At 39.3% G+C, this 20,666-nt stretch overlaps 5 protein-coding genes across 7 annotated transcripts; 3 read left to right on the top strand and 2 right to left on the bottom strand.

The window, feature by feature from the left end:
- Nucleotides 1-145: 145 nt before the first annotated feature.
- c5h22orf39 (chromosome 5 C22orf39 homolog) lies at nucleotides 146-2,491 on the top strand. The gene is made up of 3 exons (XM_056376914.1): nucleotides 146-260; nucleotides 899-1,066; nucleotides 1,855-2,491. Exons 1-3 carry the CDS (start codon nucleotides 222-224, stop codon nucleotides 1,984-1,986), a joined length of 339 nt encoding a protein of 112 aa, XP_056232889.1. The 5' UTR covers nucleotides 146-221; the 3' UTR covers nucleotides 1,987-2,491.
- Nucleotides 2,492-2,570: 79 nt separating this feature from the next.
- On the bottom strand, nucleotides 2,571-6,927 carry mrpl40 (mitochondrial ribosomal protein L40). Of its 2 annotated transcripts, none has more exons than XM_056376913.1 (5): nucleotides 6,774-6,927; nucleotides 4,910-4,996; nucleotides 3,951-4,106; nucleotides 3,233-3,314; nucleotides 2,571-3,104 (listed from the first exon to the last, which is right to left on the bottom strand). In XM_056376913.1, exons 2-5 carry the CDS (start codon nucleotides 4,936-4,938, stop codon nucleotides 2,877-2,879), a joined length of 495 nt encoding a protein of 164 aa, XP_056232888.1. In that variant the 5' UTR covers nucleotides 4,939-4,996; nucleotides 6,774-6,927; the 3' UTR covers nucleotides 2,571-2,876. The 2 variants fall into 2 exon arrangements, with proteins under 2 accessions (XP_056232888.1, XP_056232887.1); XM_056376912.1 differs by lacking the exon at nucleotides 6,774-6,927 and adding an exon at nucleotides 5,131-5,310.
- On the top strand, nucleotides 5,522-10,821 carry acaa2 (acetyl-CoA acyltransferase 2). Its single transcript, XM_056376911.1, has 10 exons — nucleotides 5,522-5,678; nucleotides 7,015-7,181; nucleotides 7,323-7,451; nucleotides 8,133-8,249; nucleotides 8,342-8,489; nucleotides 8,758-8,933; nucleotides 9,462-9,591; nucleotides 9,727-9,797; nucleotides 10,001-10,155; nucleotides 10,240-10,821. The coding sequence occupies exons 1-10, from the start codon at nucleotides 5,663-5,665 to the stop codon at nucleotides 10,319-10,321; spliced, it is 1,191 nt and encodes a 396-aa protein (XP_056232886.1). The 5' UTR covers nucleotides 5,522-5,662; the 3' UTR covers nucleotides 10,322-10,821.
- Nucleotides 10,822-13,989: 3,168 nt separating this feature from the next.
- rpl6 (ribosomal protein L6) lies at nucleotides 13,990-17,322 on the top strand. Its single transcript, XM_056376329.1, has 6 exons — nucleotides 13,990-14,154; nucleotides 14,259-14,357; nucleotides 15,146-15,289; nucleotides 16,625-16,673; nucleotides 16,840-17,024; nucleotides 17,138-17,322. Exons 1-6 carry the CDS (start codon nucleotides 14,008-14,010, stop codon nucleotides 17,288-17,290), a joined length of 777 nt encoding a protein of 258 aa, XP_056232304.1. The 5' UTR covers nucleotides 13,990-14,007; the 3' UTR covers nucleotides 17,291-17,322.
- A 600-nt stretch (nucleotides 17,323-17,922) lies between these two features.
- Nucleotides 17,923-20,295, bottom strand: dynll1 (dynein, light chain, LC8-type 1). Of its 2 annotated transcripts, none has more exons than XM_056376330.1 (3): nucleotides 20,145-20,295; nucleotides 19,251-19,389; nucleotides 17,923-18,300 (listed from the first exon to the last, which is right to left on the bottom strand). In XM_056376330.1, exons 2-3 carry the CDS (start codon nucleotides 19,380-19,382, stop codon nucleotides 18,163-18,165), a joined length of 270 nt encoding a protein of 89 aa, XP_056232305.1. In that variant the 5' UTR covers nucleotides 19,383-19,389; nucleotides 20,145-20,295; the 3' UTR covers nucleotides 17,923-18,162. The 2 variants fall into 2 exon arrangements, with proteins under 2 accessions (XP_056232305.1, XP_056232306.1); XM_056376331.1 differs by having other exon boundaries at nucleotides 20,141-20,273.
- Nucleotides 20,296-20,666: the final 371 nt, after the last annotated feature.

Below are 20,666 nucleotides of genomic sequence, written 5' to 3'. Positions count from 1 at the left end.
ATTTGTATTTAGCACAAGTAGGACAACAAAATTAGGCAGTACCCCCTAACCTGGCATTTTTCATTATATAACGTGAGAACCTGCAGAAGGATTATGCTTCATGCACGGACCCTTTGTATAGGTGAGTTTCAAAGTAAGAGTTGTCGAACGGTGTGGTAGTGCTTTTGTTGTGAAAAGAAATCGAACGGGAAGTATTGTTCCTGTTCAAGCCTGCACTGCTAATGCTAGCAATGGACCAGTCCGGAAAAATTTCATGGAGGGTAATCTATCAAAAGCAGTATCTATGTTGTGAATAATGTTCTCGGCAAAATGTTCCGATTTCTTTTTCTCTGAGTTGTTCTTGATAGTCCTGATAAAGTGTGAAGAGTGCCAAATCTCAACCAAACAGTTAGGAAGGTGATTAGCTATCTTGCTAAATTGCCAAAGTAACCTTAGCTAGCTATCGAGAAGCAATGTCAGGCAAACTAGGTGGTTTCAAGAGAAACCTTCAGTGATTTACCTGCTTTATGATTTGCTTTGAAACTGAACTTTGCTTGTCAAATTAAAAAACTATATGTAAAAATAGATTATTGTAACGCCAGACCAGCCACTGCCTAAACTGATGTTCAGTTCAACCCCTCCAGACACCTGTGTTTTCTTCTATTTATTGCCACTTCTTAGTCAATCAAGATAGTTTCAAATTGGGCTGGAATTTCAACCCCTATGAAGCAAAAACCATAATCAGCAGCATATGTTAAACACACTCCAGGCTGATGTTGAATATCTCTTTAAACTGTGGCGAAGTGGAAATGGTGCAGCCGTTCAGCACAAATACAAAAACAACAAAACAGAGGGGGTTCAAAACATAATTTGTCCAAACTAGAATAGTGGTAATTTCTGCCTTTGTCTATTCATACAGCCACCCCGGGGATGTGATGACTATTGGAGCGAATTCAAACACTGCAAAAGCTTGAGGAATCGTTTTCACCACTACTACACTTATGGTACATCCCCTTCCTGTCAGCAGTGGAAAGAGGACTACCACAACTGCAGAGAGTGGGAGAAACACAGAGGCACAGAGTCAAAGGTACTGTAGAGCTGAGATTGTATTGTTTCGAGACCAGAAAATTTTATTTATTTTTTTTTTTTTTTAACACATACTGACAATCAAATATAGTAAATAGATCCATAAAAGAGTTTTAGAACAGTTTGATATTGAAAACATGTCAAAATGTTGGTTCTTTGTGGTGTTATGTTTTCCAGTGAAAAATTAGTTATTGGTTGTTGATCTCTAGTCTATAGTCACTTTTCTTACTATTTCTGTAAGTAAACTGGTGTAGTTCTTAACCTAAACCAGTTTTGGTTAACTGTCTATTCTGTCTGCTGTATCAGTCTGGTTTTATTTGTAACGCGATCAACTGTTAGAAATGTTAATTTTCAAACATTTTCTATTTTGATTATTGCCATCCTCATCCAATGTCTGAGCTTTTGGGGGTAGCATTTTCTATTCTGATACCACTCAGAAGGGCCTGGGCATTAGTTGTACCGCAGCTTGTTTATCATGGTCTATTCCCATTGGCAGTCCAAATGAACAAACTGTTCATACACACCTAGTGTCAAATAGGCATTACAAGCTTCAAACACTTTCTCACTTTATTCCACAGATTTTTACTTTTAGAATTCATTGTGATGTTAATGATAGCAACAAGTTGCCTTGAAATGATTAAATCAACATTTTGAAGATCAGCTTGGATACAGTACCTTTTTTCTTTCACCAAATCTGATCACTCTTTGCAACACTTGAAGCTTCTCATGCCTGCACAAGACAACTCATAAGGAAACCATCACATTTTTTTCTATATTTATATATTGCAGGAAGCGTTGCAGAGGAGTGAAAGGAACAGATTGGCAGAGCAGAGAAAGTTCACCCCTGTGTGGAAACTGAGACAAGACCCTCCCAGAGACTGGCACATGCCCCTGAACCAGGAGAAGCCTCAGGACTCCTGAACTGTCACTATTATTAACCTGCTGTTTGTGCTCCATGGCAGCCAAACCAAAGTGAAATGAACATTCATAATATACTGTATTTCACTTCATGGACATAAAATCCTTCAGATCTACCTGCTGGAGAGACTGGTCATCACTCACTGCCATCTCAGGTTGTGTTCAGAGAGATGCTCTATGAAAACAAGACATGTACGGTATAAACATTGGTGGCAGCATCTAGTGGTCAATGATGAGGATGACAGCAACTATGAATGAATACAGTGAATTAAAGACAGTCATAAATGACGACTACTAATGATAATAAAGCCTGTGAAACTGAAGCAGAGAGGCTGACTGCACTTACTCACTGTAAACAAGTTTAACATTAATCATGTGTTTCTTTTGAAGGAAAGGGCAACATTGCATCAAATTTCACAGTGGATATATTTTCAAGATATCCATCTAAGTAATGAAGGATTGTCTGTACATTGTTTTGATCTGGGTTAAATAAAAAATGTAGATGTTGTGCACAGCTTTTCTTCGCACAAACCAGAACAGCACTGTTTGAATTCTGAACAAATTGCATCAAAAAAGAAAAAAAAAAATCACAATTTTTTATTCAGTTTTATTTCATCTTTTTATAGAGGTGTGAAAGTGAAGAAAAAAAAACAACAACTAGATGCTTCATTTCCATGAATGTTGTTGCATTTGATGCAAAAATTAGAGAACTGATGTAACTAAAAGCCTCATACTCTTCATGACAATTCAAGAAGACATGCAAGGTGTCCCTCATACCTACACCTGTATAATGTTAAAATGCTGTATCTCGGCTTATTGAATCATTTACAAACAAGGACACACTAAATAAAAAACAATACACACAGACTGCACCGACAGCTGTTCCCTGTCCATCACTGTGTATAGACTTTAGTGATGTCGTTGTATTTCCCATCAGGAGCTTCATACGTGCTATTTGGGGGTGTGTAGGCAGGACCTTCATGACTGAAGGGAAACAGAAGGGGGTCTGGCTTCAGTGCTGCCTGGTACAGCTCCTCAGACTCCAACTTTAGCTCATCCAGCGCCTCCCTCTGTGCTTCCAGAGCAACTTCAACAGCCTTCATTTCATCCATGTGCTGCTTCTGCAAGAACAAAGGCAGATGAGCACAGAAAATGTAGCCCACTAACTGTACATGATGGAGAGCAGAGGTTAGAAGCAGCATTTTCTATAAAAGCTTTTGTCATGGCGATGTGATAGCTAAGTGGTTACCTGTTTGTACAGACTCCACTCCTTCAGCAGCAGGGCTCGACCGTCACTTTCATCAAATGACAGCCTTGGTCTGGAGCGCTGCCTTTGTAAGAGAATAATAAACACAGATTTACAGCCCTTCAGAGCAAGGAAGAAAAGAACGACCGCACAGTGAGTCAAAGCAACACAAATGATATATAAAAGCATGTCCTAGTCTCTGAGTTTGGATTTCTAGTTGTGTACTGACTATGACAGTGTTGACCATGGATCCAGTGGGAGAGGAAAAAAGTAACCTTCAATTAATTCATCTGCTCTCCCTTGTGCAATAAGAGTTTGACACTGCTTCTGGACAAAGCTACAACTGAGGAGTGAGAACATACTTTTCTTTTCCTTCATCTTGCTTATAGCTGGTTGTTTCAGTCCAAATGTGACAAATAAATAAGATGTGTCTGGTGTTAACATATATTTTCCCTACTGTCAAAAAAATCCATTAACAAACCAAAACAAAATAGCACCCATTGCAAGTATTGTGTTCGTTGATGCGTTTTCAATAGATTTAATAGTTGGTTTTTGGTATTTTCAGACATTTTGTTGCCTTATCTGATAATACTTTAATGTATGTACTGTTGCCACAACGAGCTCTACAGAGAGGTTAACAAAACCTCAAACAGATCTAACAAATTACAACACATTACAAATTTAACTAGTTAAACAACAACAACAGCGAAATGAGGTGTACCTTGTTTCATCCATGCAGCTGACTGGAGTGACGAAGTCCTCTATTGGGATATATTCAGGTGGAACCTTCTGGAGCTTCCTCAGCTTTTTTCTCAGCCGGTCTTTCATTACCTGCTCCCTTCTTGGGTCCACTTTCTTCTTCTTTTTGGGCTCCGCTCTTTTAAAGCACAAGGCACAGTTCAATGTGAGCATATTCAATATCATATATATATAGATAATGTGACATGGTACAAGTCATTGGGGTTTTGGTGGGGTAATGATTTAAAAATTAGCATTTGATTACTTTGTTCTCTAAACTGAGTTTCCAGAGTTGACTTGGAACTAAATTGCGTGTGAAGCAAAGTTGGACACGAAAGAAAACACATCAGTTATACAATCTGGTTGCTAAAAACCATTATATCCATCATCATAATATTTGTCGTTGGGGTTCTCCTGACCCTCCACCCCAACCTCCGGCACTCTGTGCATCGTGAACTGCACCCTGCCACCTCCAAGTTTCAAGTCCACACAGAGATCCACTGTTTTAGTGGTTTATATTCACCAACAAATTTGCAGTTAATCAAATTACTAAAAAGAATTAACGTGTACCTGGGAATTTAAAGCCCCTAGGGATCTGGGTCCTCGGGGCAGTTGGCATGCAGTTGTATGCAAAAGTTTGCACAAATTGTATGTTTTTGAAGTGAAAAGAAGTAAATACAACCCCTGCAGAAATAGATATAACAGACATGATTGTTACTGAATACTAACTTAGTAGGGAGCACAAACTTTTTTCACATACCACAATTGTTTTTTCTGTTTTGCAAGTTCATTAAAAAAATATTCACAGTGCATAAACATTTTAAGATAGACTCATTTTAATGTCTGTTTGCTGCAGAGGTTGTTTTTCCTTCCTCTCACTTCATGAAATCAACAAAAACTGCGATTTGCAGGCAAACTAATGTAATTCAGCCTTGATCTTACCTCAGTGGAGCAGACGTCTTCAGTGTCATCACAGGGGCAAACCAAGGACTCACGGTGACAGCATGTTGATGTTCTCCCGACAGGAAGCTGCAAAACAACACACAACAAAGGACTTGTGTATTTGTCAACCACAGAGCTGATTTCTTTACTGAATAACCTTAGCTACGTTAGCTCCAGGTAGCTAACACCTTGTGATTTCACTTTAAACTAGAGAAGCATACCTTGACGGGACGGTCTGTCGGGCCATAACCCTGCAGAGACAGCGCGATAAAGCCCCAGACATGTTTCCACGGTGTGCTGTTTCACTTTAAACTCATACTAAAGTGACAGAAACGCTCACATGTAGCTACACATAACTTGGCTTGTCCCCTTGCTTGAGTGGCGCAGGATGATGACGTTTTGATCAGGCTCTCTCACAATTTAACAGGCGCACTTTCGAATATTTTTGTCCCCGCAGAAAAATAAATAATTGTTAAATACAGGTTAATTAATTGATTTAATTAATAACGAAACAGGCAATGATAAAAACTATACGAAAATACTAATTATTTCTAACTTCTTAGCTTGAATCTATGTTTAACATTTTCTGGCGAATCTCACTGGACGAGTGAACAGCTAGCGACGGCAGTATTCAGGGGAAAGGTCGCAGCTGTGTCCGGTTCTTATGTTCACCTCGCATTGATTCAGAGTGCCAAAACAAAGATATCAGTGGGAAGGTTTCATCCGACAGCGGTGGGTCGTTGAATAAGCATCATGGCACTCCTCAGAGGTAAACACACAAATACACACACGCTTTCATCTCAGCAAGACGCCAAAAAAGCAGGAATGGTGCATGCTGGTGGACTTTGAAAAGTGTTAATGTTGGAGCTACACGTTTCACATTTCTTTATCAATGTATTATTATTATTAATGACTTAAATGAATGCCTTCGCTGTAAAGTCGATTTTATTTAAATGTCCGTGTGAGGAGATTGTTATACTTTGCTGAAGATGACGTGAATATAGGTGAAAGGTGACAAGATGGACTCGAGACTTTCTATACAAACGCACATGAGAAAAGGTGAAACAATGCTTTAAATATCTTTGTAACCATATGGACTCTTACATAAAGACTGTTTCCTTATCACGAAACAAACAAAAAAACAAACAAACAAAAGTCCCACTGTATGAACTGTCTCAGGAATATACATCCTTTATTCAAGCTGCGCGTTTCTATTTTATGATTATAGCGTATTTATCATAAGTGCTTACCTTTGTAGCAGTTGGACAGTAGCACGCCCTAAAAGTTTAAAGCAGCTGTGGATGGTCAAGAGTGGGTTTGGGTCCTTGCACATATAATAAGTAAGATCATATAGTTTGAATTTAAAAACAAACTTTGAAAAGTAGGTAGTTACAACAGCAGGTGTTACTTAAATGAGAAATTGAATGGATAAAATGGAACAATTACCCAAAACATAAATATAGTTAGTAAAGCATGTAAAGAGCTTGTAAAGCTTCCTGAGACCTAAAAGAAAGTCTGAATTAATATTGCGTTCTTATTTATGTATTTTGGGGTTTTTTGCACATGAAGCAAGTTGCAAAATATTTAAACATTTGATTTGCCTATTATACGGTATGTCCTTTCAAAGAGGGCACCACACATGTTAACCAACACGTTTAACTTGCAGATAAAAAATATTCATCACACCTGTGTTTCACTGTGATCAAGAGATTCCATTTTATTTAACATGCATGTTTTCAACTCAACTCCGTAGTCCCTGAACATTAATTGTTAGTATATCCCTGTGTGTGTGTGTGTGTGTGTGTGTGTGTGTGTGTGTGTGTGTGTGATAGAAAAAATACTCAGAAAGACGTTTATACTCTACCTCGAAGATTAACAATCCAGAACTAGTTGCTCCTCTTGTCCCTACACTCCCATCTGATGCATCTGATGTTAGTTTCCCCTTTATACCGCATCTTTAACTTCTGCATCTCAATGACCTGGCTGTGTCAACCATCTCTGCAGCATGTACCACCCTAGTAAATCCTTATAATGTGATCTGGCTGTGGTTTAATGGTGGGTGTTGTGAACTTGTCGTTGTACTAAACTGATCCTTTTCTCTGCAGGTGTATTTATTGTAGCTGCCAAGCGCACTCCATTCGGTACATATGGTGGCGTGTTGAAGGACCACAGTGCAACAGACTTGGCTGAGCATGCAGCCAAAGCTGCCCTCGCTGCAGGGGGCGTGGCACCAGAGCTCGTAAACAGTGTCATCATGGGAAATGTCATGCAGGTAACTAAAAGCCAACATATCAGCTGTCACATTTAATAGATCACAAGTGCTATCAAATGAAAATACCTGTGTTACTACTACTACTTCTTTGTGTGCTGATTAGTTTCCTGTCTTTATCTGCCCCCCCCCCCCTAATTTCAGAGCTCAGCCGACGCCCCCTACATTGCTCGTCATGTGGGTCTGAGGTGTGGTGTTCCTATCCCAGTGCCTGCTCTCACTGTGAACAGACTGTGTGGATCTGGTTTCCAGGCCGTCATCAGTGGTGCTCATGTAAGCACGCCACCAAGAACAAAAAACATTCTGGCAGGAATACAAATGTACAATAAACCATATTATTGTACACTCAGTGGCCACCTGTGCCATTGAATGCAATCACATACAACTGTTCTGCCGTAAGGTCGGATTTTATGTTGCCTGTGATGTTTAGTTTTTGTTGACACTGTCATAGAAGTGGTAAGTGTTGAATTATACGTAGTTAATGATGGTTTTGAACTGGACTGCATTATATTCAGAGGTGTTTCTAATATTCTGCCCCTCTCATATTTCTAATTTCTTGTCCTCCATATTTATAATTTGAAAGACAAAAAAATACAAACACCTCTTGATATAATCTAGTCCACCACTTTTAACTTTGACCTAAAAAAAAAATATATATATATATAATTGAATTTACAAATGTCTGACAATGTCACTAAAAACTGAACATTATGAGGTTAAAGATGGCAGTCAGTGCTGTTGTATTGAAATGCATTAGATTGTACAGTTAAACCTAATAAAGTGGCCACTTAGTGTCTATGTGTAAAAGACTGGTGATATATCACCAAGAGCAAGGTCTATATATTTGTAAACCTACAATATTTCACATATATATCAGTTGAACATACTGTGTCTTAGGATTGCTCTTGTTGCTCCAAAATAAAAAATAAAAACGGTTGCTTTGTGTGTTTGTAGGAGATTTGCCTGAAGGAGTCAGAGGTGGTCCTGTGTGGAGGCTCAGAGAGTATGAGCCAGGCCCCGTACGCTGTTCGCAACATCCGATTTGGTACAAAGTTTGGAGTCGATCTCAAGGTTGGCTTTTCATTGATTTTCTCTGATGGCCACAAAAACAGCTTGTTATTAAACTGCAGAAGCTTTAAAAGCTTTCCTCTTTGGCCTGATAGCTAGAGGACACTTTGTGGGCGGGTCTGACTGACCTGCACATCAAAATCCCGATGGGCATCACGGCAGAAAACCTGGCAGAGAAATACCAGATCACACGAGAAGACTGTGACAACTATGCATTCCAGACGCAGCAAAGGTGGAAGGCTGGTAAGACGGGATTCATCCTTTTCTTTTCTTTACACGGTCTGTTCACCTTACACATACTCATTTTTGCAGTCAAGAAGTTTCTGGTCAAGGCAAGTCCATTGTTAATTTTTTAAGGTAAACACAAGAAACTTGTGCTACGGAAAATGGACCAGACTCAGTGAATAGCTCCTTAAGCTTAATATCCTAAGTCCTATGATAAATTTGATAAAATTATGAATTTAGCTATACAGTTGTAGCAGTTAGATCGTAACTTTTGTTCTATTTCCAGCTCATGAGGGTGGTCACTACACAGCAGAAATTGCTCCCATTGATGTGAAAGCAAGGAAAGGCAAGGTGTCCATGGCTCAGGATGAACACCCTCGGCCGCAGACCACACTAGAACAGATGGCCAAACTGCCTCCTGTCTTCAAGAAGGGAGGGACTGTTACTGCTGCCAATGCTTCGGTGAGTTCAAGCCTGAGGTTTTGTCCCCTCTTAAGGATCTGAGGTGTTCACTTTATCTTTCATCATCCGAGTGGAAGATCAAACAAGTTCTCTGTTTGACTTCAGACATTATCTTCAAAATGTTCAGTTGCTTCAACCTGAAAAACTAGATGGGATGAGATCATTCTGATCACTCTTGTGCTTAGGAAACCTCAAGGCAACGCTGATTTTCTTGGTTAATGAAAAATTGTCAGTGATACATTTAGCTTCCTCATCAATCTTGTCATTTTTTTGTTTAACCAGAAGGAAGAGGCATTACACAGAATCTAAAAAAAGTTAACCAGTTTGAAAATAAATGTTTTTTATGAGATAAGAATCTGTATTGTCTTTTCAAGCATTTGAAGGAGTTATGAGTTCTGGCAATGTCATTTAGGGGTTCCACTGTTTGAGTTGAAGACTAAAATGTATTTATTTAATATAAATATGATGCAACCACTCTTACTTCTACCATGTAGATTAACCTACTGTTACTCTCTGCTTGATCTCCAGGGTGTATCTGACGGTGCTGCTGCATTGGTGATTGCAAGTGAAGATGCGCTGAAAGAGCACAAGCTCACTCCTTTGGCCAGAATTGTAGCCTATCATGTGTCAGGCTGTGACCCGAGCATTATGGGAATTGGTGAGTGACACCACTGTTATGGAAATGCAGTTTAACCCTTTTGAGTTGAAAATGATTAGATGGCTAATAAACTGTGGTGGTATTTGACATCATCTCTTATAGTAAGAATGTCTGTTCTCCCTCTGATCATCTTAGGTCCCGTTCCAGCTATCACAGAAGCTCTTAAAAAAGCCGGCCTGACTCTCAACGACATGGATGTAGTGGAGGTTTGTTACCAGTGAAAAAACAATATTTTTACTTACTTTCTACCTCAGATTATGTCATACGTTTTATCAGTGATGGAAGAAGTAGTCAAATCTTTCACCCAAGTGAAAGTGACAAAACACCAGCAACATGTACTTAAAGTACCAAAAGTAACACATTACACATGACTTTATATTATGCTATTGATGTCATTTGCTTTGCATAGGTGAATGAGGCTTTTGCCTCTCAGTACCTGGCTGTCGCTAAGGCCCTCGGACTGGACCCAGAGAAAAGCAACGTTAATGGTGGCGCTATTGCCATAGGACATCCTCTCGGTGCTTCTGGAGCACGCATCACTGCTCACCTGGTTCATGAGCTCAGGTAACCTAGTCATTAGTAATTACATGCGCAGTATAGATGTTGGCAAATTGAGCAGCTTTGAGTAATGAACTTTGTTTCTAACAGGCGACGAGGAGGCAAGTACGCTGTTGGCTCTGCCTGCATCGGTGGTGGTCAGGGTATCGCCATTGTTCTCGAGAATTACTGACTGAAGAAACTGCCAGTATCGGATCAATTCCTGTCGAAGAATGTCCCACACTCACATGAAATAGAATTAAGTTGACACGTGTTAAAAAGAGATTTTTTTCTGCTTACTCTTGTTGCTTATTTCAGCCTATTTATACAAAAATACACACTAAATGTTTCAGTCAAGGTTTGCCTTGGGAGCCCTGTTAAGATAAAGAGCTAACTCATGTTTCTGATCTTTGTCCCAGAGTACAGCAAGAGTCTGTTTCTGTGTGTGCCTGAAATACAGTGGTAGCTCCTTGGTCACATTAACCCATGTAGCAAATTATTAACTCATAAAGTACAGTTTTTTGTTGGGTTATAGTGAGGTTTACAGGAACTCTGAAATATGATGTTTGCCTTAAAATGCTCTCTATCACGCCTTTATCAGGGATTAGTACTGTGATGGCTCCCGCAAAAGACTGATTTTGTATTTCTATGTCAGAGAATCTCAATAAATTGCATTTTGAAAAAAGAAGAGAAGTTTTCGTCATCAGCCCTTGACAGCAGCCTATGCTTTTTTTATGCCTCTGCACTAGAAACAGGTGTGACTGAAGGCATTATGTTTCCATATGTCTGTCTGTCCGTCCCATTCTCCTGAATGCCTTCAGGGAATTTCTTCAAATTTGGCAAAATGTTCACAAAACACATTTTTGGCCATCTCAAAAATTGATATTCTAATCATGATAAGATGCAATGAATACCTTTTGTTCCTTCAGCCTTGACTATACAGGTGCTGGTCAATACATTAGAATATCATCAAAAAGTTGATTTATTTCAGTAATTCCATTCAAAAAGTGAAACTTGTATACATTCATTACACACAGACTGATATATTTCAAGTGTTTATTTCTTTTCATTTTGATGATTATAACTGACAACTAATGAAAACCCCAAATTCAGTATCTCAGAAAATTAGAATATTGTGAAAAGGTTCAATATTGAAGACACCTGGTGCCACACTCTAATCAGCTAATTAACTCAAAACACCTGCAAAGGCCTTTAAATGGTCTCTCAGTCTAGTTCTGTAGGCTACACAATCATGGGGAAGACTGCTGACTTGACGGTTGTCCAAAAGACGACCATTGACACCTTGCACAAGGAGGGCAAGACACAAAAGGTCAATGCTAAAGAGGCTGGCTGTTCACAGAGCTCTGTGTCCAAGCACATTAATAGAGAGGTGAAGGGAAGGAAAAGATGTGGTAGAAAAAAGTGTACAAGCAATAGGGATAACCACACCCTGGAGAGGATTGTGAAACAAAACCCATTCAAAAATGTGGGGGAGATTCACAAAGAGTGGACTGCAGCTGGAGTCAGTGCTTACGCACAGACGTATGCAAGACATGGGTTTCAGCTGTCGCATTCCTTCTGTCAAGCCACTCTTGAACAAGCGTCTCAGCATCAGAAGCGTCTCGCCTGGGCTAAAGACAAAAAGGACTGGACTGCTGCTGAGTGGTCCAAAGTTATGTTCTCTGATGAAAGTAAATTTTGGATTTCCTTTGGAAATCAAGATCCCAGAGTCTGGAGGAAGAGAGGAGAGGCACAGAATCCACGTTGCTTGAGGTCCAGTGTAAAGTTTCCACAGTCAGTGATGGTTTGGGGCGCCATGTCATCTGCTGGTGTTGGTCCACTGTGTTTTCTGAGGTCCAAGGTCAATGCAGTCGTCTACCAGGAAGTTTTAGAGCACTTCGTGCTTCCTGCTGCTGACCAACTTTATGGAGATGCAGATTTCATTTTCCAACAGGACTTGGCACCTGCACACAGTGCCAAAGCTACCAGTACCTGGTTTAAGGACCATGGTATCCCTGTTCTTAATTGGCCAGCAAACTCGCCTGACCCTAACCCCATAGAAAATCTATGGGGTATTGGGAAGAGGAAGATGCGATACGCCAGATTCAACAATGCAGAAGAGCTGAAGGCCACTATCAGAGCAACCTGGGCTCGAATAACACCTGAGCAGTGCCACAGACTGATCGACTCCATACCACGCCGCATTGCTGCAGTAATTCAGGCAAAAGGAGCCCTGACTAAGTATTGAGTGCTGTACATGCTCATACTTTTCATCTTCATACTTTTCAGTTGGACAACTTTTTTTTTTTTTTTTTTTTTTGTATTGGTCTTAAGTAATATTCTAATTTTCTGAGATATTGAATTTGGGATTTTCATTAGTTGTCAGTTATAATCATCAAAATGAAAAGAAATAAACATTTGAAATATATCAGTCTGTGTGTAATGAATGAATATAATATACAAGTTTCACTTTTTGAATGTAATTACTTAAATAAATCAACTTTTTGATGATATTCTAATTTATTGACCAGCACCTGTATATTATTGACAGACATGATGTAAACTGTCCAAAAATAGCTATATAATTAAATGAATTTAACTAGATTTGAATTAATTTGATATATTTACTTAATTAAATTGAATGTAAATCAAACAATTCATTTTTATTTTTCATTCATGATTTCAAGCAAAATTTAATTTAATTAAAAATATTTAATTATTTAAATTATAGTAAATTGATTTAACTCAATATAATTTAATTCTGGTTTCTTGTTTAGTAGGGAATTAACAGATAACCACGATTAGTTTTTATTGTAGTTGTAGTGGTAGTTGTTATTAAGATAAATAGCTTTTATATGAGAATTAACCATATGAGAAATGATTTGCTTTGTTTTTGTTCTTTTTTCTGCTGCTGCAACAGAGAATCTTAGGAGGTAAGCGGGAGTTTGTTTATTCAAGTTCCTAAAAAGAAACAAAAAAAATCTGTTTTGGATTTTGGAGAGTGCCATTTGTTAAAAACAAGTGGTTATTTTATTTCAAATGAACATCGAAAGTAAAGGAGAAGGACTACAAGGTCCATTACACCCTTGAAACTCGACGTAATTACGTCATGGTGCAGCGTCCTTATATAGGTCACATGCCCGGATGTCGGTCTTTTTTTCATAGCAAAGGTAAGACTGCCTTGCCTTCGTGTTACTGTGGGAATAAAATCTGTTTTCATCTGTGTTATAGAACAAATATTCCATCCTCCATATATGAGAATACGAATCCGTGTACTTAAATGATGCGTTAGACATCGTTATTGCCATGATTTATTTGTCATGTTTCTGTAATAATGAACAGTTTGGTGTATAGGCCACTGGCTAGCCTCCGTGCTGTCTATAACGCTAGCTAGTAGGCTAATAGAAACGTGTTGTTCCTCTTTGCACGTATTTGCCGTTTACACGTACAGTTCCGCTGTCTCAAACTTAATCTTCCCTTTAAACACTAATTTGCCATTTTTAGTGGCTGGCTTGCTAGTACAGCGACTCTGCTCTCCAGTGTTGCTAACGGCTAGCTAATGTTACATGTCATGCTGCTTAGGCATTGACGATTGTGTGGAAGAGTTTTTAGACTGGTTGTGCTTTTTCCTCTTGCTTTCAAACAAAGTGTAATTCGACTAACAACACTATTGACTTGGAAGAGTGTAGTTTTCATTGATAAACTGCTAGCATGCAGTAGTTGGTACCAAAACCAGGGCACTACTTAACAGAACACAACCCACTGTCCAACCTAGGCTGGAATACTGTTTTTGCTCTCTATCAACAAAAGAGAAACCACATTAAAGAAAATTCGGAGATTTCTGCAGTTTCTGTACCAACATTTGTTTTACTTTTTCAGATGGCAGAGGGAGACAAAAAGTCTGCCAAGAAGAAGCACGGGAGCCGGAACCCGGTTCTGGCCCGGGGCATTGGCCGCTACTCCCGTTCCGCCATGTATGCCCGGCGGGCTATGTACAAGAGGAAGACCAAGACAACTGAGACCAAGGTGAGGGCAGAGCCATGACACCCTGCAAAATACACGTTAAAATAAGCCGCATGCACATCACAGTTGTTGTTCATGTCTTATTTTGGTGTTTGCTCCTGTTTCAGATGGAGAAAAAGATTAAGGTGAAGCCCCAGGCCACTGTTGTCAAGACTGTTGGAGGAGACAAGAACGGAAGCACTCGTGTGGTCAAGCTGCGCAAGATGGTGAGTGATGTGACTGGTCACAATGACATCTGAAATATTAGATGTAATTATGCAAAGAGAAGCAGAATTCATAATGGGTTGGTGCATAATCAGACCACTCATCTACAGTTGCCTGACTGAAAGGGAATAAACTAATTATTATTAAGAGGATCCATCTATTAAAACGAGTCATAGGTGTTTTGGCATTTACAGGACAGAGAAATGGACAAAAATTTAAGTCTGGGCAGCAACAAATCAAATCTTAAGTCTACACACACAACGCAGTCAGTTTTTCTGCACCAAGCACTTTAAAGGTTAATTATCAGGCTACTTTGGTAATGACCAAATGGTAGAAAATGAATTTCTTTTGTCAAAGTTTAAGTACAGTTGGCTAAGACCTAATTCAGCCTTGAACAACAGTCCTGCATTAAATCCTTCTGTCATTAAGGTTTTAATGTTAAAATTTTCTTACATTTTGTCTACCCCATTTATATAAATTAAGCCAAATAACAAGCACCTATATAATGAACCACAAACTACATCCTTCAGAAGTATCATAGTTGAATCAGCTCCTCTCTGAAACAGTTGTAGGACTGTTGTATTAGACTGCATTAGATTTAGCTAGTCGTTCCTAATAAACTTCAAGCTAGGAAAGGGGTTTAATTTTGCATCTATTCTGATAACGGCCATGCGTATCAGCTCACGCAGTGCTGTCAACTCTGAAAAATCCCACTTTGCATGCGTTTGTGTCATCCCAAGACTCAGAATTTAAAAAATGTTAACAATTTTCTTATGTGCTCCTACTGTAGCCCCGCTACTACCCCACAGAGGATGTTCCCCGTAAACTGAAGAGTCATGGAAAGAAGCCCTTCAGCCAGCACAAGAGGAACTTGCGCGGTACCATCACCCCAGGAACTGTCCTCATTCTGCTCACTGGTCGCCACCGCGGAAAGGTGAGAACCATTTCTAGCACATGACTTGATAATGATGTTAAAGAGTTCTCATGAATTGGCATAAATGATTGACGTAATGCTTTCAGAGGATTGGAAAGACTTAACAGGTGAATATGCAGTGCCCTATGTATGACAGGGTGTAGAAGTAATCTTCTAAATATAGAGGTGCCTGTGGAAGTTAAAGGAGCAGGAATCTGTGTGGTTATGACTAAATCAGGATAATTCCTGTAACTTATTGGTAATTTTAATCTTCAAAGACATGATCTGTGATCCAGATGTAAACGTAGAATCTCTTCTCCATCAAAATTTTAGATGTCAGAATATGAGCTTGCATTATTCCCATTGCGTTTTGGGTCTTCCTTTATGTAGATTTGTTTACTAGAAAACCAACATGATTGATAAGTACAGTAGATATGAAATACAATATTCAATGTCTTATGTATAAGAAGTTTGCATCGATATTAGTCATTCATTGCTTATGGTAGCTTGTCATAGAGGACGGCAAGTTACTATAGCAGCAATACTGATTACCAGTCCCCTGAGATTTTGGACAGTGGTGTACAGTTGAAAATGGATATGTTATAATCTCAATGAAGCACTTGGAGGAGGTTAATGTCGAAAATGAGGGATTTGGCTAAAGGAACCCCAACAATAGTGTTCCTCAACTATTCTCTTGCGTGACACCTTCCTCTACACCATATCTAACCAACTAACATAGGCCTAGCGTTTTTACTATGTAATTTTTTATTTTCCCCTGAACTCAGATTTTAAATTGACAACATGGCAGTGCTGTTTATCACCATTTGTTTCCATAAGGAGACTGATAGAACTGCCCCAAAAAGAAATCAGTGATGCCTCCTGCCTAAGGACACATTGTGGGTTTAACATCAGTATGATCACACACCCTCGATACCACAGACGTTGTCCCTCCCACACTCAAACACTACATGGGCAGGTTATGGAAGCAAGTATGCCCACACAGACTTAAAGCAGTGGCTGACCTAAATAATGTTTCAGCTATGAAACTGACAAGCAAGAGAGCGCTCTCGATAAAATTAGGGGTGCGTGTCAAGTACATGTATTTTCCCTCTGTCTAAATAGCTTGGTATGAAGGTGGTTTGCGGCTGTAAATTCTCATTCATATGGCACAAATATGATTGGTTAGTTGTTTCTGAGCGCACTTACATGAGTTGAATAATTGAAGGATCCTTTTTGTGTTCAAGTTGGCACTAAATATAACATGTTGTGTTTTAATGCAGTAATTGGGCTCATTGTGTGCAAAACACCCCCAATGCGGTAGCTTCATATCTATAATACTTGTTTTGTTTTTTTTAGCGTGTGGTTTTCCTGAAGCAGCTCTCAAGTGGTCTCCTGCTTGTCACTGGTAAGTGTCTGTTTTTAGTGGTAAAAATGTTGGTAACTCAACATTAATCAACATGAATGCATATTATAGAAGAACCATCCATAATTCAAAGTAGTAGCACTGACAGTACAATGTTGGACATCCTAATTCTCCTTTTGCTAACATTCATGTTCTTGCATACTTTTAGGCCCTCTTGCTTTGAACAGAGTTCCCCTGCGCAGGGCTCACCAGAAATTTGTCATTGCCACCAACACCAAAATCGACATCTCTGGCATGAAGATCCCCAAAACTCTGAACGATTCTTACTTCAAGAAGAAGAAGCTGAGGAGGCCCCGTCACCAGGAGGGAGAGATCTTTGATACAGAGAAAGAGGTGGGCCAACTTGGATATTTTCTCAAAGTACACAACTTAACACATTTTCAACAGAACATAGGGTTTTCCAGATTAATGTCTGACTCTGTAGTTTTCGTGTTCTTCATTTGCAGAAGTACCAGCTGACAGAGCAGAGGAAGGAGGACCAGAAAGCTGTTGATGCTCAGCTCCTGCCCCTCATCAAGAAAGTACCTCAGCTGAAAGGATACCTGCGCTCTTCCTTCTGCCTGTCTAATGGTGTCTACCCACATAAGTTGGTTTTCTAAATGTGTTGTAATAAAAGTACCATCTTACGCCATCTATTGCCTCATTTGTTCTGGCATTTAGTGTATACACATAGCTTGGATATTTCCTGACAGTTTTGTCGTGAGCTTGCACCCATTTCAGCACCATGTTACAGTATTTCCAGAGCCACAATAGTGTAGATAACATGTTTATTGAATTTACCATTAGCAGGTGTCAGTCTGACAATGAAATCCTTTTAACTACATGTGAACACTATACAAAAACAGTATTCAAGGTTATGTGCTTATTTAACTCCCTGAACAATGCAGTGGTTCATATACTGAACTTGTTGACCTCAGCATATTCAGTGTGTGACACAATGTACTAGAGTTTCATACACCATTACTTGACTGTACAGATAAGGGTTTAGTATGTCAAATGTGCGCATGGGGAAGTTTAAAACCTTCACTACACTAGCAAATGCAACTTGACAATTTCATCCCATTGGTAATGTTTACAAGAACATACTGCATATACATCTGTATACATGTCAATACCACAGTCATCACATCTCAAAGCATAGTGTGTACCTGGTCATATGGGAATATAAATGTCCTTGTTTATTTAGCATATAATAAAGCTGTGCAATGAAATGACCACACCAGACATTGGACCCAGACAGCTTAACAGCTACGCTTTAATTAAAAAAGGACATGTCTAATGTAACAAGACAAAAATAAATACAAGTGTTTCATCTCTTTAACATGGCCACGGTTTTTATCCTCAAAAACAGAACGAAGTAGAAAGCAGCACAGAAAAAGGCAGCGGCCCCTTGCCAAGGAATGATAAGTGCCTTTGTCGAGTCAGTCAGTACTGTATGTATGGTAAGCTGGTGTCGAGAAAATGCGTTCCCTCAGCCGGACTTGAACAGCAGAATGGCCACCTGACCCAAGTAGAAGTATATGAAATGCTTGGTCTCATGAGTCACGTAGCTGCCAAAGTTCCTCCCAACGATGCAGTGCCAGGTCGGGTTGTATTTCTTGTCGAACTCCTGTGTGGGACACATTGTATTCATCAGACATTGATGGAAAATGTGTTTGGATGTGAGAAGAAAAATCTTAATGAAATAATCTACTCCATTACTTGCCTGAACATCAAAACTACTTTTTCATCACAACGCTTCCAATCCGATAGAAAATATTACATGATATCACTAATGATTACATCCAAAATATTTTCTTGTCATTCTTAATAAGGATGTCACTGAGTGGAAATACATAAAGTTTTATTTATATTGACAGGCTCTAGGAGCTAGAAACAATTGTGAGAACTCAAGCTTGAGCTGGGTGATTTATTGTGACAAGATTTAAGTCTGGGATTTGGCTACTGTGTGGTTATAATTCTAAAATGTGGTCTGTTTAAGTCTGGACAGCTACGGTAAATTATAGTGATGGAAAATTTAATCTTTCCATTTAATATCTTAAAAATCCTGTATCCAAGCATATTGCCAATTTTGCAAATAAGAAAAATATAAACTTGGACAATTTAATCAACATCACCTGCTGTAAAAACTCACTCCAGGTGTGGAATTCCTAACACTGAGTGCATGAAAGATAATACACGGCTATATTCAATGACCATCATGACTGGAGGTGTGTTCCTCTCTACTCTGAGTAGGAATGCCATCATTGGAAATAAAAACATGGTCATGTGGCTTGTGAAGGACAGTCAGTCCAAGAGGAATATGTTTCCTCAGGAAGAGTGGAAACAATTGGAAATACCAGACTGGGTGTGTAACATGGATGATGCACAGGATGGTTGGTGAGTGAGTGCAAAAATAGCTTTACATCACTAACTGCAGTCACATCACTGAAATAACTAAGTTTAACAGAAATAATAGATTTGGTACATAAGTAAGCAGGTGAAAGTTACACTTTGGGAACCTACTTCGTGAATTGAGCTGAAAAATGAAGATGTTGGATGCACCAGCAGTGGTTTTACCTTTTTGATGTATGCAGCGATATCTTTCTCGATGTTGTACTTCTCCAGGGCCTGTGTGGCACACTCCACGGCGTCCTGCTGCATGTCCTCCGACATGTCGGCATTTTTGATCACTGCCTTTCTGTCAGACATGGTTGCCCTGGGAAACCAAAACACAGTGGAGGATTCATCATCTTCACAGGCGCATTGGCACATACACAATACAATCGACTTAAGACCCCGAGCATCCGAACAGCCCTCATCATCGATTGACTGAAACGGTGCTGTATGGAGACCATAAAGGGTCTCGTCAGTCAGTAAGGGAAAAAAACGGCTAGTTAGTGACGAAGTTATCATTATATAATAACTGACACATTATATTTAAACTAGCCATTTCTACAAGTGTTGCATAACAACTTCCATCAGCGGCAAGCTCACTGAATGCGCGCTCTGCGTAGTTTCTATGGATACGCAAGAAATGTGAGATTATCGTCTTAAATTTACCAGTTTTCAACAAGAATTCTATAAAATATGAGCACATTGCTGCGACAACCTAACGGTAGAAAGCAGCGAAAAAACACGCCTTAACTGCTTCAACGTGCGGGTCATCAAAATAAACCCCACGTTCTCATAATAGTATAATGTTTGGCATAAATTGGACTTTAAATTATTGTAAGTAGTAGAAGTAAGGTGTCACAGTGAGAAGGGTTTACTGGCAACATCTCACCACACGCATACTGAGCGATGATGAGCTGTTGATTAGCTAACGTTAAAGCACGATAAGTAGCTGCTCATTCATCCAGCAAACAAAAAAACGACGTCTAAGCATAGATCTTGCCGTTTCGAAAATACTTAAATGAGAATGAAGTAGACATCACATAATTTTCTGCATGCAAAATTCTAAGATTTACCTACAAGTCCCCCGTATACTGTTTGAGTAGTTTTAAAGAGACGACCGCTCCTCCAGTGACAACTCCCGCGAAGTGGTTGACACAAAAGTAATGTGGGTGTGTAACCGTAAGAGACTGCTGCCTTGACGTGTTCTCATTGGCTGATATTAATGCACTTGGCGAAGTCATTGGCTGAATGAGCCCTATCTTTCCGGTGTTTCTCGCTGCATTTTATTTCAAACCATCATGCCTTGCGACACGATGGTTGCCGCGACAACCATTGTAAACAACTCCACTGACGAGAGCACTATTGCACACAACACAAAAACGGACGTTAAAAAAAAAAAAATATATATATATATAAATAAATAAATAAAAAACTTAATACTTACATACTTAATACTGACCGTATTTCACTTTAACCAGAAACCGTTCTCATAAATGGGTATGACTAAAATCCAACAATTAGTGATGTTTAGACCTTGTTGGGACTTTTGTGTTAAGTAGAAAGCCATTATTTGAACAACACTGTACATACAAGTTAGAT

Source organism: Seriola aureovittata, chromosome 5, assembly GCF_021018895.1.
Source record: "Seriola aureovittata isolate HTS-2021-v1 ecotype China chromosome 5, ASM2101889v1, whole genome shotgun sequence".
In the NCBI taxonomy this organism is placed as follows: Eukaryota; Metazoa; Chordata; class Actinopteri; order Carangiformes; family Carangidae; genus Seriola; species Seriola aureovittata.
This window is presented reverse-complemented; position numbering and strand designations above follow the sequence as displayed.

What these genes read in the sequence shown, in the direction of transcription:
- c5h22orf39 (XM_056376914.1), top strand. Translation starts at nt 222, where the DNA reads ATGCTAGCAATGGACCAGTCCGGAAAAATTTCATGGAGG. An exon ending in CCGGAAAAATTTCATGGAGG is followed by an intron (nt 261 to 898) that starts GTAATCTATCAA and finishes CTATTCATACAG; the next exon opens with CCACCCCGGGGATGTGATGA. An exon ending in ACAGAGGCACAGAGTCAAAG is followed by an intron (nt 1,067 to 1,854) that starts GTACTGTAGAGC and finishes TATATATTGCAG; the next exon opens with GAAGCGTTGCAGAGGAGTGA.
- mrpl40 (XM_056376912.1), bottom strand. Translation starts at nt 5,192, where the DNA reads ATGTCTGGGGCTTTATCGCGCTGTCTCTGCAGGGTTATGGCCCGACAG. An exon ending in CGACAGACCGTCCCGTCAAG is followed by an intron (nt 4,997 to 5,130) that starts GTATGCTTCTCT and finishes GTTGTTTTGCAG; the next exon opens with CTTCCTGTCGGGAGAACATC. An exon ending in AGTGGAGTCTGTACAAACAG is followed by an intron (nt 3,105 to 3,232) that starts GTAACCACTTAG and finishes TTGTTCTTGCAG; the next exon opens with AAGCAGCACATGGATGAAAT.
- acaa2 (XM_056376911.1), top strand. An exon ending in TCATGGGAAATGTCATGCAG is followed by an intron (nt 7,182 to 7,322) that starts GTAACTAAAAGC and finishes CCCTAATTTCAG; the next exon opens with AGCTCAGCCGACGCCCCCTA. An exon ending in TTACTGCTGCCAATGCTTCG is followed by an intron (nt 8,934 to 9,461) that starts GTGAGTTCAAGC and finishes CTTGATCTCCAG; the next exon opens with GGTGTATCTGACGGTGCTGC.
- rpl6 (XM_056376329.1), top strand. Translation starts at nt 14,008, where the DNA reads ATGGCAGAGGGAGACAAAAAGTCTGCCAAGAAGAAGCACGGGAGCCGG. An exon ending in CCAAGACAACTGAGACCAAG is followed by an intron (nt 14,155 to 14,258) that starts GTGAGGGCAGAG and finishes CTCCTGTTTCAG; the next exon opens with ATGGAGAAAAAGATTAAGGT. An exon ending in TGGTCTCCTGCTTGTCACTG is followed by an intron (nt 16,674 to 16,839) that starts GTAAGTGTCTGT and finishes GCATACTTTTAG; the next exon opens with GCCCTCTTGCTTTGAACAGA.
- dynll1 (XM_056376330.1), bottom strand. Translation starts at nt 19,382, where the DNA reads ATGTCTGACAGAAAGGCAGTGATCAAAAATGCCGACATGTCGGAGGAC. An exon ending in TCGCTGCATACATCAAAAAG is followed by an intron (nt 18,301 to 19,250) that starts GTAAAACCACTG and finishes TGTCCCACACAG; the next exon opens with GAGTTCGACAAGAAATACAA.